The 21043-nt window shown below is 35.8% G+C and overlaps 1 protein-coding gene across 6 annotated transcripts in view; it reads left to right on the top strand.

The window, feature by feature from the left end:
- Nucleotides 1-21043, top strand: part of LOC116509310 (RNA-binding protein 12-like) — a 63597-nt gene that overhangs the window by 4298 nt on the left and 38256 nt on the right. The window contains exon 3 of one of the 6 annotated variants that reach the window (XM_032218428.1): nucleotides 6221-6362. The exons of 3 other annotated variants lie outside the window; for them this stretch is intronic. Coding sequence is in view for 2 of the 3 variants with exons in the window: in XM_032218430.1 (XP_032074321.1) it covers nucleotides 6242-8878 (2637 nt within the window). In the remaining variant the exon portion in view is untranslated. Of the gene's footprint in view, nucleotides 1-6220; nucleotides 8879-21043 lie in introns of those variants that run through there. 2 more of the 6 variants (XM_032218430.1, XM_032218425.1) reach the window with 2 other exon arrangements.

Here is a 21043-nt window from a genome sequence, read left to right as displayed (position 1 = left end):
GCAGAGAAAGTTTTGGATATAATTCTTTCAGTTAGTAATTACTTTCTTAGATGGTAATTGCATTTTGCTTAGTAATTGAAAATTATAGTAACTTATGTGTTATATTAAGCACATAAGTATTTAATACAAATAATGTATTTATATGGATCTTGAAAAATCTCCAGCTTACCTACAGCCAAAACTTGTATTTGGAAATGTATTGTAGTGTTCTTACATATATTTTACGTATTTTCACAATAGTTGACCTGCTGTTATGACTTTTCTTATGTTTAACCTATCAGATGATGGCCTCAAAGAAAAGCAAATGTCTTTGGCTAGGTCTTCAAACCTGTAATTTGTTTAATAATCAGTATATCTCTTAAAATCTGAATAAAAACACCAGTAGAATTTGAATATTTGATTCATAATACCTGAATCTTTTGGAAAATGTGAATATTTATGTGGATTGTTAATGCAAAACAAACCTCTTAAGTCTTTATAATACAAGAAAAGGCTAAAGCAATTATATTGCCTAAAATACTGAGTAGGTCACTTGGTTTTGCCACTCAACTTACAAATTTCTTCATGGTAGGTTCTACAGTCCAAAGGCATATATGTCTTAAGCATTTAAATACCTCTCTTTTATTCCTGGTTGATCAATAATGATCAATGTTACAGTAGATAATTTTCTAGTTTTCTACTAAATATTTGCTTTTGATATTAAATATTTTTAATATTGACAAATTGGACTGCTTCTATGTTTTAAACTTTTAAAGCATTAGGCATATTTACATGTGACCATTACATAGGAACTCAATTTTAAACTCATTCCTCTTTTATTATATATATTGGCCTTACAACTCAGATTTGTAGTTAAAGTTAACTAGTTTGTGTGGATTTTGAACTGTCTTCCATTTGAGTAACTTATATTTTTAGGATACAGTATTTCTCCCATTGAAACTTAAATGCATTTTTATTAATATCTGTTATGGTATTTGGAAGATTTTATTTACTTTCTTTAACAATATTCATCAATAGTGATTTTAATACATATAAAGAATTTGCTAGCAGGAAAAATAACTACATAAAATAACCTTTGTACATATTATTAAATATTATTACAAAATAATATTTAATTGTGTCTGGCTTTTCAGTTTGGGTGCCTATGACATGTTTGACATTCTGGTTAGTGGAAATTCATGTGAGCCCCCATCTGATGTCACTCTTTATAATCATATAGCTTTTATGTAGGAAAGCATGCAACCAATTCCAGAGCAGTTGTCAATTCCAATTTGATAATAATATGAAAAACTGATTACTATTTTGCCTACCCACCATATTGGTTTAAAAATTCAGGAGATGCAGGCTTGCCTCTAGACGTCGTTGGAGTATCATTTTGCATTTTGATTTGCATTAAAGAAAATGGCTTGAGAATTGAATAGAATACTTAATCATAGAAACTGACTAGGATCTGCATTCAGTGGTGGTAGCACACCCAACCAGGAATTTGACTAACTTTAAAAAAGGCTCACATGGGTCTGTGGTTTGATGATCTAGCCCAGGACTGTCAAACGCAGATCGGATGTGTCATACTGTGCCAGACCCATGCCCAGTTTATGAAGTGGGAAACAGTCCTGATACATCACATGACGCTGCCATAACAACACAAGGATGACACCCCTGATGTAGCCTGAAGAAAACCATAGTACAGGTTCAGATATGATGTAGCTTATGTTGTCAACGCAGTACAATACACCCCAAATAAAGAATGCTTCTGGCCTTCTGATTTGGCACAACCTTTTGTACATAATAAAAGGAAACCCAATTGTGTTGTATAAGGTGACACAAAAACTGCCTCTCCAATTTTTCCTTGTCATTAAGGTTTTTTTAATTATTACACATTTTTTCAGGTATGGGAGTACTGTGTTTCCAGGGTCTTGTTTTCTTTTGATCCCCCCAAATTTTGCTTGAGCCTTATTATCAGGGGGGTGTTATTGGTTTGGGATTGCCGGGTGGCTGCTCTCTTGTGAGCAGGTGTCCAAAGAGCCAGACACAGCCTCGGGCAAACAGCTGTGTTGCGCTGTTGCAGCAGCGCAACAAAGCTGCCATGTGGTGACCACACTCATGAGCAGCTGCCCGGCAACGCCCCTTTCCAGCCAGGCAGAGCGCCACTCACCGACCCAGTAATATCCCAAGGGCGCTAAGCCACATGCTGCTCTGTCCAGCTGGAAAGAGGTTGCGCGAGCACTTGTTCTGCCTCCAACTCGTGTGCCTACCTGCCTCACCATACCCAACTCCCTGCAGGGCTGGGCCAGGGCACTGGCGCTATGCTCCAAGCATAACCAGCTTCCAAACTCCGGAGATCCGCTGCTGAGTCTTCCGGCAGCGGCCGCTCTGGGACTACGCTCTATGGTTGTAGGCTGGCTGTGGGAAGACTCTCTTCCAACAGACAGCCCACAACCATAGAGCGTAGTCCCAGAGCGGCCACTGCTGGAAGACTCGGCAGCGGATCTCCAGAGTTTGGAAGCCGGTTATGCTCGGAGGATGGCAGCGGGGCGGTGGCGGCCTGGCCCAGCCCTGCAGGGAAAGTTGGGCATGGTGAGACACGTGAGCTGGAGGCAGAACAAGTACTCACACAACCTTTCTTTCCAGCTGGGCAGAGTGCCACGCGGCTTAGTGCCTTTGGAATATTACTGGGTCGGTGAGTGGTGCTCTGCCTGGCTGGAGGGGGAGTTGTCCAGGGGGCTTATTATTGGGGGAGGGCGTATATTTTTTTTTTATTTTTTATTTTTAAATACATTTTATTTATTTCATTTTCATTTTCATTTTATACAATCACTTATATACTGTGCGTAAAAAAAAAAAAAGAGAAAAAAAAAACCCAACATGACACTTCATTCCCCCATACACCCTCTCTTCTCCCCCTCCAACTTTCATTTCACCCCTCCAGCATTCCCCTCTTCTACTTCCCTTCCCCCTCAGACATCTCCCCCTCCCTCCATCTCACCCTCCTTGCATTCCCTCTCACTCCCTCTTTACTTCTCCCTCCTCTTTCCCTCTTCTCCTCGCTTTGGTGTATCCATACATTTCAGTTTGTTTTAAAAGAGAAAAAGAAAAAAAGAAAAAAGAAAAACGAGCCGCAGTATACAAGTGAATTCTTATTGTTCTAAGAATTGAAACTGTAATTCCACCCTCCCCCCTCCCCCCTATAATCCCCCCTCCCTAACCCCCTTACGGCTTCGCAGGTCCCATACCCGGCATAATTCTTTAACAAGCATTTGAGTATAATAAGGCCAGCTAACTTTAAAATTATAAAAAATAAAATAAAAGTAAAGCCAAAGAAAAAAAAAAGAGAGTAGTAAAAAATACAAAATAAAAAAACACACACACACACACAAAAAGAAAGGAGAAACAAGAAGGGTCAATGAACCCACTACGTTAACACAGCTTCCCATTATCTGTAAATCTTAAACAATGTAGCTCATTCCAAATTTCGGTTATTTTACTACTTGCAGGGTTTCAAACTGTATTAGAGCCAGGTAAGTTGATCAATTAGGATTCCCCAACTAAAAGTCTCATTGCTTTGTCTATCTATTCAGACCTTTAATTTATCTCTTTTTTATCCGAATATCCAAACCTTTCTATGAAACCATTAAACTCAAGTACTTCTTTCATTTTTCATTTCCAACACCTCCCTTTCTATCCTTACCCACCTCCACATGTAAATTTTTTTACCTTCCACCCTGCCTTTATCCATATCCACATATATATTTTATCCGCATCCATTGCTCCTCCCATATTTACTCCACTTTCCTGAAGACTCTCCGACCAATCTTTCTTGACCTTATATTGAAATAGCAACTCAAACAAACATCAGCTTGCATTCTAGCCCCAGGTAGTCTAATTAAGCTTTCGCTACCCTTCCCTCTCCCACGCGCCTCCCAACTCCGTTCGTCCCAGACCACAACTCAAAAAGATCGCAATCTCCGCTCTCCTCGCCCAGGAAAACAATTCATGCGCAATTTGAGTTAGAGTTCAGACAAATCTTATATACAATATGTGTCCACAATCAGCAACGCTTCTTTCAGTCTCCATGTCCCACCATCGATACACAACCTTTCCATTTTATCCCAGGAGGGCGTATATTTTTGTCCACAGGAAAAATATGGCATGGTCTTATTATCAGGACATGTAATTTCGGGGAAACACGGTATTAATCTCAATTTTAATAGCAGAATTTATGATGTTGCAAGTGATTGGATATCTACATGTTTTGCAGAATTTGTAGACCATCATAGTCTTACCATTCCCAATTTCAATATCTTCTCAGTGTGTCATATACAGGTAGTCCTTAACTTATGGCTGCAATTGAGCCCAAAATGTTGGTTGCTAAGTGAGACATTTGTTAAGTGAATTTTGCCCCAGTTTACGAACTTTCATGCCACAGTTGTTAAGTAAATCATTGCAGTTGTTAAGTTAGTAACATGTTTATTAAGTGACTATGACTTTATTGACTTGCTTGTCAGAAGGTCGCAAAAGGTCACATTAGGATATTGCAACCATCATAAATATAAGTCAGTTGCCAAGCATCTGAATTTTGATCATGTGATCATGGGGATGCTTCAACGGTTGTAAGTGTGAAAAACAGTCGTAAGCCATTTTTTTGGTATGTTGAACTTTGAACATTCATTAAATGAACTTTTGTAAGTAGAGAATTACCTGTATTGATGAATACAATGGAGAGAGAGAGAGAGATGTAAATGCACACATATAATTTAAAGAAGAAACTAAATTTTGTTTTGAATATTCTAGCAACATGAACTTTTATTAGTTTCCTGTCTTATTTTATCTGTGTTATAAATTCTAAGGCATTGGTTGAGCTTTCATTCTTAGGACTATTAGTTTTTTTGTTTCAAATTAATGTTCTCTGCAACCATAAGGAGACTTTAATTAAATAAGGAAGGGTTCCTCCCATTTTATTTTTTGTCTCACTTTTCTGTCTATGTAAAATCCAAGGCAAATTGTATCAATTGAATGTACAATATTAGAAATGCAAATTATAAAGCAAGAAATAATTAAAAACAAGGCAAATTTAAAATCAAAACTCAGTCAAGTAAAAATTTGATGAAAGATGAGTTTTTATACAGTTCTTAAATTCTACGGTAATATGGCCTGAACAAATCTCCTTGGAGAATGTATTCTATAGCTAGGGAACTCCGTAGTAGAGGATTCTCTCTTGTGTATTCGATGGGTAAATTTTTGACAGTTTTGGAGGTGGACTTCCAAAAGATCCCTTTCTACTTAATTAAGTAAACAGGCAGGTAGATGGATAGAGGGAAAAGTAGTCCCCTTCATGAAAATGCTTTTAAAGATTGGGATTTTTGAAATGATGAATTCTAATAGCAGATTTTTTGAATCCCAGCATTCTTTTTAATATTATTTGGAAGAGGATTTCCATGTTAAACCATATGTTAAATAATAATTCTTGATAGTGTATTCATTCATAGATATACCTGATCTTTCATTATAGAAATATTTGTATCATTGCTACTTAGCAGAATCAGAGATGTTCATGGCTATATTTTAATACTGTTAGTAGCAGAAAGATCTAACATTGGTTTTATACAGACTGAGAAATAAGAATGAACTGTTGGTTTTGAGCCTATTCCTATAAAATGGAAGGTTCTATAGTGGCTAGAAATTCAAAAGTTTTTTGTCCAAATACAGTGTCAAAACTTCTAGTGTACACAAAGAAATTACTATAGGAGAGAAAAGGAAACTACCAAGGGATGAAGAGGGCCCATGAACAGGATGCAAAGATGCTAAGTGATTGGATATCTAGAATTGTGGTTTTAATGCCTGCTTATCTTTAAAAAACTTTTTGTTATAGTTTGGGCCTGAAATATAAACTTTGATTTATAATTTCTCCAGCCTGCTTTAAATGCAGTTTGTGGATTGGATTACGTAAAGTTCTGGTTTGATGCTTTCTTGGAGGGTTTTTCTTTTTTTGGTGCCAATTTTTGATTGGATTTAAGCTTTGTCACTTCATGTTGCAGTTTACATGAAAGACTTGTTATTATCTTGCTTTTATATTAGTCTGTGTAGAAAGTACCATGTAAATAGATGTAGAAAATAGAATTCTCATTCAAGATCTTGAGGTACATTAAAAAGTAATGATTTCTAGGTTAAACATGTGGTGTCATGAATAGTCTGACCTAGTCGTTGCTTTTCTCATCTGCAGGTGTGTGTATTTCAGCGCAGCATGGCTGTGGTCATCCGCTTACAAGGTCTCCCAATTGTGGCGGGGACTATGGACATTCGTCACTTCTTCTCTGGATTGACCATTCCTGATGGGGGCGTGCATATTGTAGGGGGTGAGATGGGTGAGGCTTTCATCGTCTTTGCCACTGATGAAGATGCAAGGCTTGGTATGATGCGCACAGGTGGTACCATTAAAGGGTCCAAAGTCACCCTGTTGCTGAGCAGTAAAACTGAAATGCAAAACATGATTGAACTCAGTCGTAGGCGTTTTGAAACAGCAAATCTAGATATACCGCCAGCAAATGCTAGCAGATCTGTTCCACCACCTAGTTCTGGAATAAGCAGTAGAGTGACTCTTTCTACTACAGTATCTAATTTTAACAGCCCTTCTCCTAGTGTTGTAACTGCAGCTACTTCAGTTCATGAAAGCAACAAAAACATACCAACATTTTCCACTGCTAGTATGGGAACTGCACCTCCCAATTTGGGTGTTACTTTTGGAAGCCCCACTTTTAGCTCTACTATATCTAGTACTGCATCGCCAATGAACACAGTTCCACCTCCACCAATACCTCCTATTCCAGCTTTACCATCATTGCCCCCAATGCCTTCTATTCCTCCCATACCTGTTCCTCCTCCTGTTCCTACATTGCCTCCTGTGCCTCCTGTCCCCCCAATACCTCCTGTGCCTCCTGTCCCACCTATAACATCTCTGCCTCCTTTATCAGGAATGCCTCCTATGAATCCCCCACCTGTTGCTCCTTTGCCTGCTGGAATGAATGGATCTGGAACAGCAATGAATTTAAACAGTAACTTGAATCCAATGTTCATGAATCCTATAAATGCTATTCAGATCAATTCTCAAAGTAGTGTGAAACCTCTTCCTATCAATCCAGACGATTTGTATGTCAGTGTTCATGGAATGCCATTTTCAGCAACAGAGTCTGATGTCAAAGATTTTTTCCATGGACTCCGTGTGGATGCAGTACATATTCTGAAAGATCATGTGGGGCGCAATAATGGAAATGGACTAGTTAAGTTTTGCTCTCCTCAAGATACTTTTGAAGCCTTGAAAAGAAACAGGATGCTGATGATTCAGCGTTATGTCGAAGTTAGTCCGGCAACAGAGAGACAGTGGGTTTCTGCAGGAGGTCATATCACATTCAAGCAAACTATGGGTCCTTCTGGACAAAACCTTCCTCCTCAAAATCTCTCTATGTCCAAATCTCCTAATGGACAGAAAAGATCAAGATCCAGGTCTCCACATGATCAGGGTTTCTGCGTTTATTTGAAAGGTCTTCCCTTTGAATCTGAGAACAAACATGTAATTGATTTCTTTAAAAAACTAGATATTGTGGAAGACAGTATTTACATAGCTTATGGACCCAATGGGAAAGCACTTGGTGAAGGTTTTGTTGAATTCAGAAATGAAACTGACTATAAAGCAGCTTTGTGTCATCATAAGCAATACATAGGAAATCGTTTCATTCAAGTTCATCCCATAACTAAAAAAGCTATGTTAGAAAAAATAGATATGATACGGAAAAGACTACAGAATTTCAACTATGATCAGAGAGAAATTATGATAAATGCAGAAGGAGAGACCAGCCCATCTAAACTCTGTGCACACATATCTAATATCCCCTACAATATTACCAAAATGGAAATTCTTCAATTTCTTGAGGGGCTGGCAATAGAGGAGAGTTCCATACAGATACTTGTTGATACTAATGGACAAGGATTAGGACAAGCGCTGGTCCAATTCAAAACTGAAGAAGATGCTCGTAAGTCAGAGCGCCTACATCGAAAGAAACTGAATGGGAGAGATGTTGTGTTGAGAGTGATTTCTCTTGAAGAAATGAGAGAAATTGAGAGAAATCCTCCTCCTCAGGGGAAAAAATTGTTGAAAATGCCATTACAAGGGGGTGCAGCAATGCCAGGAGTACAGAATGCTGGTGGGGATGAGCATTCTTTCTTAAGTGGTAGTTCAAAAGATGCAAAGAGTGGTCCTCCTTTTCATTTTCCTGGCAATTTCAGTGGTTCTAATGTATTTGGTCCTCCTCTTCCACCACCAGGAATAGGAGGAGGTGGTTTTGGTGACTCCAGGCCAGGAATGCCTGCTATTGGAAGCAGTGGCTTGCCTGTTCTGCCTGGTGCAGGTATTGATGTCCCAGGTTTTGGAGGTGGGCCTAGTAATTTAACAGGCCCCTCTGGTTTTGGAGGAGGTCCTCAGAATTTTGGGAATGGTCCTGGTAATTTAACTGGTCCTCCTAATTTTGGTAGTGGACCTCCAGGTCTTAATACTGGGCTTGGACATATGAGTGGACCTCCAGGGTTTGGACCTGGACCTGGACCTGGAAATATGCATATGACTGGGCCACCTGGGTTTGGAGCTGGGTCTGGTAAACCGGGGCCTACTGTCATTAAAGTTCAAAATATGCCCTTTACTGTATCAGTGGATGAAATTTTGGATTTTTTCTATGGTTATCAAGTAATTCCAGGTTCAGTGTGTTTAAAGTACAGTGAGAAAGGCATGCCTACAGGTGAAGCAATGGTTGCATTTGAATCTCGTGATGAAGCAATGGCAGCTGTTGTTGATCTGAATGACAGACCAATAGGCTCACGAAAGGTCAAGCTTGTTCTAGGTTAGTTGGAGTATAACATCCTTGTAGATTAGATATTAGTGCTGTGATTTATGCATTCAGACTGTTTTATAGTAGCTCCAGGTAGAAACTATAATTTGTTTAAACTTCAAATTTGTTTTGATAAAAATGAGAACACTGGTTTAACTGTTTACAGAACAATTGCTGAAAGAGAAAATATGCATCAGAGTAGATGTGCAGTTCTGCCAGTACAGATATATGGAAAAGGATTCTCATTAATAGAGAAGTTTTCTAATGCTTAATTGACCATGAAATATTCATCATGGAGTCCAGATTGGTTCCTTGAAAGTTAGGAAAGTTGAAGAAAATTGTCATGATGAAGTTAGTGATCTCTTAGTGGGTGCTATTGAAGCCATTGTAAAATAGAAGCTAGATATTCCTAGAGTTGGTTAAAAGCTGGCTGAATTTCTTTGTTTACACGAGTCAAAGATTTTTCTGTTTTTAAAGCATTACTTTGCAACTGAATAAAGTCAAAGTATACACAGATTGTTTATGTACTTGTTTTCAAAGATTCTTGGTTATATGGACAGTGAAATTACAGAGATAGGTGGTTTTCCTATATATGAACAGAACAATCCGTAAAATTCCAGCTTTTTTGTGGAATAATTTTAGTTATTATTGCAACTGATATAGAATATATTTGCCACAAGTGCAGGTACCCTTGTTGTCGTTCTTCATGTTTATTCACTGTATGATTAAAATGAATACGTGAAGGTGCCATGCAATGCCATAACTTGAAAAAAATTGTTTGATTAGATGGTTTTGTTAGGATTGTATGTTACAATTGGAATAGGATGCTTATCATTTGGTTTTTGTACACTGTGTATGTTGTGTATCTTTTTGAATCACATTCTTATGAAATCTCTTGGTTTAAAACGTGAACATAAGGGACTGATGCGAAGTGTTAATGTTAGTAATCATTTGTGTTACTATTACTTCTTGAACTTTTGTGAATTATTACTATGGATCACTTAAGACATTAAAGCTTTGCAAACATATCCCAGTACATTTGAGTTCTTACAGTCTTTACAATGGCTTATATTTTCACTTTCAATCTCTATGTAGTGTTGTTTTTTTAAGTAGGATTTTCTTAGGAAAGAGAAAATACCATTATATAGACAAATCAAAGTAGAAATTTGGACTATTCATGATTAAGAGTTCAAAAATGGAAAGATTGAAATAAGTTGTTTGAAAAACCCTTTGAAAATCATTGTATTTTAAACAACTTAAAAGCTATTCTGTTCCTAGTTAAACAGTATCTTTTGAGTTGTGTATGATGGAACATTTGAAGTGCACAGCCTGTTTTGATATAGAAATGCAAGTGGCGACTGTTCTATTCACCCATTGTGTAAGATGGATGCAAAAGCCTATTGAATGCTACATCAGGAGAGGAATTTTGCAGTTCAGTAATTCTTTGAAAGACGGTGTGAAGGTGTTGCAATGAAGAGGTGGCTGCATTACAACTATTGTAATTCATGGATTTGAAATTGCTTTGACAGGAACTGAGATGGTGCACTCCTGAAAAAATGACATGATTGATTGTACTACACTGTTAAACTTACTAAGCCTCTTGTTAATAAAGCTGTCTTTCTGAAGATTTGAGCTATCTATTTTTAATTGTTTGGTGTACTTCAACAGCAAAGGCCAATAAAAATACAGAATTTGGGTTGGTGATCTGACTAGGAAATGAAAATTTCTTTTTATTTTGAAAATCGTTATTTAATGGGGGGAATCGTTTCGGTGAAGCAAAAAATCTCAGTTGAATCCAGATTAGCTGTTCCATAAATAAAGCCCCATTAGTTTATGGGTGAAAGGGAATGGAGAGACAGTTTCATTGATTTCCTGTTTTGCTGCAGCCTTGAGTATGGTCTCACATGTTGCTCTGGTAAGTTCCCATGTCTTCAAAGACAGATTTTTGGAAGACAAAGGAATCATTCAGAAATTGCCTCATTGTTTTCAGTACATGAGGGTCCAGCTCACTGAGAGGTTGAATCAAAAAGTTCCTCTCCATGAAGAAAAATACTTCAACTACTAATATAAAACTTTCATGAGCTGCAATTTTGTGTGTGAGCAGAGTGATATCTTTGGTTCCAGCTAGATATTTTAATGGAACAATTGATTAAGAAAATAATGTGTGACTTACTTGATACTTAAAATTGCATCTCAGCATTGCTTTTCACGGTGCGAATTGCAATTAAAGTGCTGAGTTTCTTATTTAACTATATGACTGTCATAGTATTTGAGATGAGATTATTAGCATACTTCTGCGTATTCTAGAACAGGGGTCACCAACCTTTTGGACCTCAGGGAGCACTAAATTCATAATTTTAAATCCTGCGGACCACTAATATAGTTTTTTAAAAAGATAAATAGTATTTAGTGCAATATAAAAATGCAAATAATTTTTCTGTGGACCACCAAAATTTTCTCATGGACCACCAGTTGGTGACTGCTGTTCTAGAAAATATTACAGAAGTGTGAGATTCTTATATATAATTATTTAATATTGCTTTGCAGATGGTGTTGGATATCTCATTACTTCAGTAGTTTTTAATATCTTAAAAATCATACACTAGTATGATTTCTATATATATATATACCCGAAGACCAGATAGAAGTGAAGAACAAACTGCAACATATGATTCTGTTTGTTAGGAGAGGAACCAGAGCTTTTCTTCACACATGCACAAGAACGTTATGATTAACAAAGATTGAATCTTAATATAGTAATGTCTGATATCAGCCACAGAAAATTTCTTGTCTCCATAATGCAAGTTAAAGTGAATTTTGGAACCTGTGTTAAAGGTTCAGTAAGGTTAAAAGTGTCCTAGAAATTTGTGTAAGCTGGCGATGGGGAGTAGACCTTATTCTTCACTAGTAACTTTTTGAGAAGCCATTTCTTTGAATCTTGAAAATGGTATGAGGATATTGTAAATAAAAATTAAACTTGCTGGAAATGGAAGAATTCACCTTCCAGAGATAGGTTCCTCTTGTGCTGGGATCCATTATAGGTCTAATTAGATTCAATAGGTTTTTTCTGTAATTTTCATTGAAAAACATTAATTTGATTAAACATGGAACATTCTTAATTGAAGGATAGAATATCTTTTACATAAAAACAGAGCATCAGAAAATCAAACCCTTATAGAAGTGAGACATACCACATATCAGTATGCCAAGGATAATAATGATTAAACTTACTGTCACTTTGAAAATTGTTTTTAGCATATATTAGTTGAATAATAATGCTGCTCCTTGTTTTAATTTTACACATATTCGCTTTAAATTGATGGTTAAAGAGCAAGCATACTATAAAAGTGATATTTTTTGAATTGGAAATCTGATAATCTTAATAGTTGCAGCAATACCTTACTACAGAAATAGATAACTTGCTTTGAAATTGTTAGTGATAATTAAGAGTAAGCCTTGTTGGAAATAGTGAGATTGAATGAATTTACATAAAGAGGAGGTATTGGAAATTAGCTAATAGGGAACTATTATTAATTTACTTGCTAGGCCTCCCAACCTTCAAACCACTCTTACTTCCAATCAAAAACAAACGTATAAAAATACAGCTGACCAGAAAAACAAAAACCAAACCAAAACATAATAAAACAAAAAAGATACCACAATTCCCTATCCTGTATGCCTGGGAGAACAGCCAGATCTTCAGTAGTTATCTGAATGATATTACAATGAGATCACCCAAATGGGCATGGGGAGATATTATTCCATAGTGCAATACAGTATATTTTCCTTCAGAATGACATTCTTTAATTGACAGGATCCAGAGTACATTCAGCCTGCTGGATTGAATCAGACAGGCAAAGATAACTTGAAGACAAACTGTTCCTCAGATAGCTAAGCCCTATGACATGAAGAGCTTTGAAGGTGATAACTAGCACCTTGAATTGAACAAACATGGAAGCCAACTGGCAAGCAGTGCAGCTTGCAAAGTAATTGATTCACATGTGCATAACATGATGCCCACATCAATGTCTTTCCCATGCATTCTGAACCAGGTGTAGCCTCATAATGTTCTTTAAGGGCATCCCTGTGTAAAGCATGCTACCTTAATCCAATCATGAGGTAATATGATATAGATGACTCTAAAGAGTCTCTTGGTCCAGGAAAATTACAACTGGTTTATTAGATGTACCTGTTCAAAGGACATCTTGGCCACAGCTTACATTTTGTTCTATGAGCAGAAGCTAAAACTTCAAATGGACCCCCAGATTGCATACAAGTCTCCTATAGGGAAATGCAGTCTGATTTGAGAGTCAACAAAGAATCCTTCTGGATGGGAGTGGGGCAGCGGTAAATAGACATAGTCTGTGGTCAGAACTTGTTAGGACTGACCCTTAATCTGTTCCTCCCCATCTAGACCTGCACTTCTTCCAGGCACTGGGTTAGGACTTCAGCGGCATCCTTTGACAAGCCAGGAGTTAACAAGCACTGTTGGATATGTTTGATGCTGTTACTATCGTGAAGATTTGCACAAAATGTGTATGTTAAAATATGATTTAAACCATTAAAAACTGATATTTTAACTGCACCACATGAATATACTTCTAATAAATTTTTGTAAATTTTGATTAGAAATTTATAGCTTTTTCAAACAGTTCTATTTAAAAATATTCTTGTTGGTATAGAGCAAGAATGTATAATGTTACCCCATCGGTATACAGTATGCTTTACTAAATAACATAAGAAAAATTAGTTTATTCCAAAATGATTATAGATTACATTCAGGTGGGGAACAGACAGGTGTAACATAATCTTAAATGTGTAGTTACAGAAAGATTTATTTAGAACCAAAATTTCACAAGAAACGTAGGATTTAAGCAGAAAATAAGCACTGATGCATAAAAGAGAACAAAAAGATAGGAAAAAAACAATTTAAAATAGCTGGCATCAAATAGCTGATTCTCTTTTTTCAGGTCATGTTTTGGGAATTTGGTGAAACCTACAATATAATTTAACTTTCACTATTAAATATATTATAAACATCAGGTGCTGACTGGTTTTTAATGTACTTTGTTTGATTTTGACTCAATAGGTTCTCTGAGCGTGGTTGTTTTCTTGCAGACATTTCATTACCCAAACTAGGAAATTTAATCATCATTTTGACTTGGTCTTTATGAACCCAGCTGTTGTTTGCTTAATCAGAATTTGTTTATCAGTGATATACAGTTAGCCCTCAACTTACAGCTATTTTTTTAGCAACTGCTCAAAGTTGTGATGGCACTGAAAAAAGTTACTCTTACACTTAACTATCACAATGTCTCCACCCTCAATGATTTGGCACTTGGCAAATGTTGCATACTTACAATGTTGCCATGTCCTGTGGTCACATGTTTGCCATTTAGGATTTTATGATAAGCAAAGTCAATGGAAGATCCAGCAGGGAAAGTTGGAAGTTTATGATTACATGATGTCTTGTTTAATTACCATAGTGATTTGCCTGAGGAACGCAGCAAAAAATGTTTTAAAATTGAGTATGATTGTACAATGCTTCACTTAATGAGTAGTACCATTTAATACATTTTTTGGTCCATATTGTAGTTGCAAATCAAGGACTACCTGTAAATGTAACATGTGAACCCAGCTAGTTATGAAATTAAGCCAGCACTTGCTGTCTTTAAGCCAGTTAAACGTTTCTTTGTGTATTTCATTTATTACACCACAAATTTCAATATGAGTTGCATGTATAAAAATTATTATTGGAATGTTATCCAAATCTGGCAATTAGTCTCTGATTCTTTTATTGGAGTAGGGATTCAGATACTTCAGACACAGTTATCCATAAATAGATTTTAGATGCATGTCCAGTATTGGATCAATACAAACATTTTAGAAAATATATTTTGTAAATTCTTTTTAGATGCCATTTTAAGGCAGTCCTTCAATTGTAATTATTACAATAAGGCATAATGAGTATTTTGGGGGAAAATGCAGTTAAAAGTAAGACACTCAATTCATTATATAACGTGCATATTGAAACAATAAAATTATTAGATTTTTATCCCAACTTTTTATACATAATTCAAGCCACATACTTATTACTCCTGCTTCCTATGTTTCTACAACAGCAACCCTTGTAAGGTTGGTTGGGCTCAGTGAGAGTGATTGGTCCAAAGTTACCCAATTGGCTTTCGTACCTAATGGAGGTATAAAACTCATAGTCCCCTGGTTTCTAGGCCACTACCTTAACCACTACACCAAATTGGCTCTCTAAACTATAACATAGATAGGAAAAATTATGCAGAAATACTGCACAAAACAATGCCTGTTTTGTAACATTGTCTAAACAATGTGTGTTGTGTCAAAACTGTAAAAAAGCTTTTTCTTATTTCAGTAGGAAACAACTCTCCAATTTAATTGGTATGTTTATTAATTGAGAGAGACTTTTTCTTCCATATCAGTTTTGACAATTCTTTGGGATTAACAAATTAAATAGAACTAGTACTTTATGAGAAGATTTTTCAGCTGTTTATAATGTGCAGATCAGCATTGGGAAACTTGAGGCCAAGGACATCCTCAATGGAAAATACCTGGTCTTCCAATGGGCATGATAGTGACAAAAAACCTAGAAGGAATAACGATGATACCTTTTTGGGAGGTTTTGTTAAAGTAACTTTGTTAAGTAGTGTTAACAATTAGTTCCCTCTTTTTGATGTTGTTAAGATTAATTGTACCTCCAAGTGTTAGTGAAGAGGTCAGATTTAAATAGGAAATGGTGCTCAACTTTAAATCTTAAGTGAAAAATATGGGTGGGGGGGAATTGCCAGTACTTACAGAAATGTGTTACAAACCAAAATCAAATTTTTAGCCATTTAAAACTTTTAATCTTACTTGTTTTTGCCTCCCATGTTTCCATCTGGGTGCAAGACACAAACTCCACCCCAATAATAATAAAGTGCAAGCAGTTTAAACATTATAACCATAACTGCCTAGACTTCTTACTTTGTCTCATCCCATCAATTAATTATTTCTGTTTGGAGTACTGGATGCTTCATGAAAATTCTAAAATTAATCCGTACTTCTTGTGTGCACATATATGACATGTTAGTGCTAGTGTATTCTTTACTATGTTCTGTCAAGGAACTTATGACATGCACTGTTCAACTCACAGTGTACATTACTGAAAATATCTTCAACCCAAGCAAGATGTCAGTTATGACGGATGGTGGTTTTCAATTTCTCAATTAAAACTAGGATGCAATACTTATTACCTTACTCATCCTAGAATTTCAGTTATGTCATGAGTTTTATTAATGTTGAAATAAATATGTATGCAAACATGTAATTTAAGAAATCATAAATCCCTTTTAAAATATTTATTTATTGGATTATGTGCTGCCCATCTGGTTCGAAAGCAAACATTAGAAATAAATTAAAGTACTAACATTTTGCACTCTTAAGATGAATCCTAGCATGAGGTTTTATGAATTATTCAGATTTTAATGTTTTTGCATTCATTACAGTAAAACTACAATTATAGTTTTATGTACAGTACTACACGTCAGACACTGAAGCACACAGAATAAAGAAAATCAGTTAATATTAAACTACAGACCTGTCAAAATGCACTGTACAAGAAATATATAACTACAATATATTTTCCAAAGGGGGTATCTGTTACAGAAAATGGTGTTATTTTGTACTTGTTCATCAGAATTTTTTTCTGATGTTTTTAGTCTAAAAGTTCCAGAGGATAACATTATTGAATAAAAATCAGTTTCAGGTAGGTGAAACTTCTAGTACATGATTGTTTGGCAATTGGTATTTTTCAGTTGTGTAGATTTAGCTGCCTGCCTGTTTAACAAATCATTTTATTCCTATTTGTATTGTATTACAAGTGCTACCCAATTCTGAAATTTTCTTTCAAAGGAACATCGTTTTTATAGACATCTAAGGCACTTGAATCTATACATATGGTGATTCTCATGAATTATTTTGTGAATTGGAAAGTTGAACTTCGCTCAACTTCAATGAAATCACTGGACTATAATTTATAGTAGATTTAAATTATTCAGATTTAAAATTAATAAAAGGATTTTTAATTGTCTCACAGTCATCAGAACAATCCAGTTGCACTAGTTATAAATGCTGTATTCCTTGAGAAGAAGAAATTTGAATGGCAACAGGAACAAAGAATGTAGTTTTCCATATTCCTGTGACTTTCCTCTTTTGAAAGTTCTGTACAGGAGAGTTGTTGGATTCCTTTTCTTCAAGTTACAAGATTGTTGGATTTTGTAGAAAATGCAAATTAGACAAAACGAATAGCAATAGCATTTAGTCTTAAATACTGCTTCACAGTGCTTTACAGCCCTTTCTAAACAGTTTACAGAGTCAGCATATTGCCTCCAACAATCTGGGTCCTCATTTTACCGACCTCGGAAGGATGGAAGGCTGAGTCAGCCTTGAGCCTGGTGAGATTCGAACTGGCAAATTGCAGTCAGCTGGAAGTCAGCAGAGGTAGCATGCAGTACTGCATTCTAACTACTGCACCACCGTGGCTCAAAATCAAAGACGATATTCGTTGACATTTTATATTATTTTGCCCCCAATTGAATAGACAGGCAGTGGGCACAATGAAAAATACGTTGTAAATGTACTGAGAAAAGGTGAGAAATTTGCACATTCACAAAAGATTTGTCATGACCAGCTACAAAACAGCCATTACCTGCTGCATGCATTCTGGTCTCCTGGGATATTCTGCCACTACACAAAGATTTATGTCTTGGCTAGTGGGAACATTTTTAAATAAAACTCTTAGGTGTAACCACTTGTTCCTTATATTTTCTATGGCTGTATGTAGAGCTATGCGTATAACTTTTCATTAACCTTTATAATCAAAATGTACATAATCATAATTAATGCATAAGTGCATTAATCAAACCACAGCTAAGTTATGTAGTTTTATTGATACTGTAAAGAAATTGTTCAACCACTGAGTTGTTGTAATTTTGTCAACAAAAGTAATACATTGCAATTGATGCATATCTAATGAAATTATTGCAAAGCTGTGCAACAACTTGCTAAGAATAATGGCATTTTAATTTTGTACTTGCTTAGGGAAAATCATTTTAACACACAAATAAAGAACTGATTGACCTGAGCTAATGCAACTCATCAACAATTACTTTTGCAAACCTTTCACAAAATATATGCCAACTGTATGTTACATCTTATGAGAAATTACCCAATACTTTATCTGTATTGGACAGACACATTAAATTGTATTCGTCTTGCATCTGAAAAAAATAAAATGTTTCCGTTACTTTCATATAGGCATTTCAGCTTTCCTTTATTCAGGTTTATTCAAGTTTAGCCTACTTCTAAGAAGCTCTAGTAGCAAGCATAGCTACTTACCTTTCTTAAGTACATATAGATCTACCTTGTATTGCCTTTAGAGGCAGCTTTCTATCCCAACCACAAATTCTTTAGAACAAAAACTAAGTTGTTTCTTGTCAACCAAGTATTTGGCAGGTGAGCGTTTTTTTAAAGAAATGTCAATTCTTATTCAGATAAGAATGATGAAATACAGGTAGTCCTCACCATAAGACCACAGTTGAGCCCAAAATTTATGTTGCTAAGCATTTGTTAAGTGAGTTTTGCCCTATTTTACAACCTTTGCTGCCACAGTTGTTAAATCAATCACTGCAGTAGTTAGTGAAGTTTGTTAAGTGAATCTGGTTTACCCATTGACTTTGTTTGTCAAAAGGTCGCAGAAGGGGATCACATGGTCCCAGGATCAAATGCGACCATTATAAAGAACATTATAAGTGTGAGTCAGTTGCTAACTTTGAATTTTGAAGATGTGACCTGAGCTGCTGATATTATTTGTTTAAGTTAGATGAGCCTAGGTCAGTGATGGTGAAGCTTTTAGGGACCGTGCCCAAAGTGCGCACATGCTTCCAAACTACAAGGTGTGTGTCCATGTATTTGTGCCGCCTGTGCATATGTGCGTGCAGCCTGCGCATGCACAGCTTTCCACATGTGTAGTAGAGACCCAATGGCCGGCTGGAGGCATGTGTGCATGCGCGGTAGAGATCCGAAAGAGCTGGGGCGACGGCATTTATACCCACAGAGAGAGCTCTACATGCCACCTCTGGCATGTGTGCCATAGGTTCGCCACCACTGGCCTAGGTAATATTCTTTGAGCTTTAAATGATAAACATTCAACATGAATATAAATTGAGCAGAAATTATTTTCTTCAGACTCAATGGAAGTGGATATACTCACCATCACAAGTGGAAACTGAAGATGTCATTGACACCCACAAACAACATATTGATGTTTATCGAAGATATTTCTCAAGTAGAATGCATCTAGAAAGCATTCTTTGGTGATAATCTTAATGGGGTACAGAATATCTTGCCTGATGCAAAAGTATGTGTTCCAATATATATTATATCCCTGTGTGCAGTTTATAAACTTTTTTTTAGGAACATTAAAATGCAAAATAGCTCTCTCTCAAGAACTTTTATTTTGGTGATGTCCTATTTGTATTTTAAGGCTATTTTTGCAAAATATAGTGTTGCAGGAGATTAAGATAGAGAAAAATGGGCATAATTCTCAAATATGGAGAAAATGCATATACAATATATGCAGTTTTTTGATAGTGAATGAATATTCGTCATCTCAGAGAAGGCAGCTTTTTTTCTTTGACATTTTTCACAGATGGTATTTATTATTTAACCTAGAGCTATGGTGTCATAACAAGGAAAACTTTATCAAACAATTTTGAGTTTTTCCAAGGAAAAAAAGCTGTATTGCATCTTTAGGTCCTGTGTTCCACTTAGTACCTATAATTCATTGAGTAGCTTTCATTTATTTTAGTTAGAAAATATATTTACTATTTTGTTTAAAATGCGATATTAAGGGAGATCCAGTTTAATTTCCTAGGTGGGAAGAAATATAAGCCAGAAATAAATAATAGCAGATATTTAGGCATCATTTAAATCTTAGCTATCAAAGAGTAGTTATTGGAAATTCAAAAGTTGTAAAGCTTCATTTGTTCCATTTCAGTGAAGGTGTGGATTAGATACATGTCTTTGGACCCCATTGGCATATATGTTCAATAAAACTTGAGGGTATTCTCTGTAATACTGTTGATGACAATTTCATAATGTTAATACTGTTTTCAGTTCTCAATTTTGTTGCACTCATTCTAGTATACTGCTGCATTCCTTGTTTGTAAATAATAAAAATCTTGAGTAAATTTAAAATTTAATGAGTTTTGGAACATTGCACAAGCATTATAGTTGACTTACTGAAATAAAAAAAAACCTGTTTCCTTCCAAATTCAGCTGAGATATGCATATATTCGGTGCAAGCTTTAGGTTTTATTACCCCAAAATAATGCCAAGCTAAATGGCTAACATTTGGTTGAAGTCAAGATACTCAGTTAAATTACAAAGATTGCATAATTAATAATCTCATTTACTAAATTTTATAGTAATAAACACTTATTTTTAAATGAAGACTTATATCCAATATAGAAAACTAGTTAAATGTTTCTAGATAATAAAATTGGAATTATAGCTATGTATATTAATGTATCTTATGTAGAATAGTTTTATACAGGGAGTATCTTCTTAGTAGCTTCTTTGCTTCATTCTCTTGGAGATATGCAATTACATACATACATATTAATTACAAAAATTAGTTATATTAAAATTAATTACTAAACTTTGGATTAATTCTAGAACTACATATGTAACATGTAGACATGTAATATGTTCCATACTTGTCCTATACATGTTTGGGAATAACAGAAAATTTAAAAACAGTTTGAAAGATCAGAAGACTAACAGTATTCTATGTAAAAACTATCTTTCAATGTGTGTACAACTAGAACACATAAATGTAACCAAATGTTAGGTGCAAACAATCAGATCCACAGGTGAAGAGTTCAATAAGCTATTTTATTGTTCATGGCTATTTCACAGGAATCTTCCCTGACTTGCAGTCTGCATCTGAACCAGACTGCGTAAGATTCAACAGCATTGAGTATGTGTGTGGGGGGGGGGGGAGATTGAACTCCAATTCTTGTGACTGTGTAATAATTCTAGGCTAATTCTCTGCTTGACTCCTCCCCCCTGGCTCAGCCAGTCTCTCCAATACCAAA

This window comes from Thamnophis elegans, chromosome 5, assembly GCF_009769535.1.
Source record: "Thamnophis elegans isolate rThaEle1 chromosome 5, rThaEle1.pri, whole genome shotgun sequence".
NCBI classification, from domain to species: Eukaryota; Metazoa; Chordata; class Lepidosauria; order Squamata; family Colubridae; genus Thamnophis; species Thamnophis elegans.
This window is presented reverse-complemented; position numbering and strand designations above follow the sequence as displayed.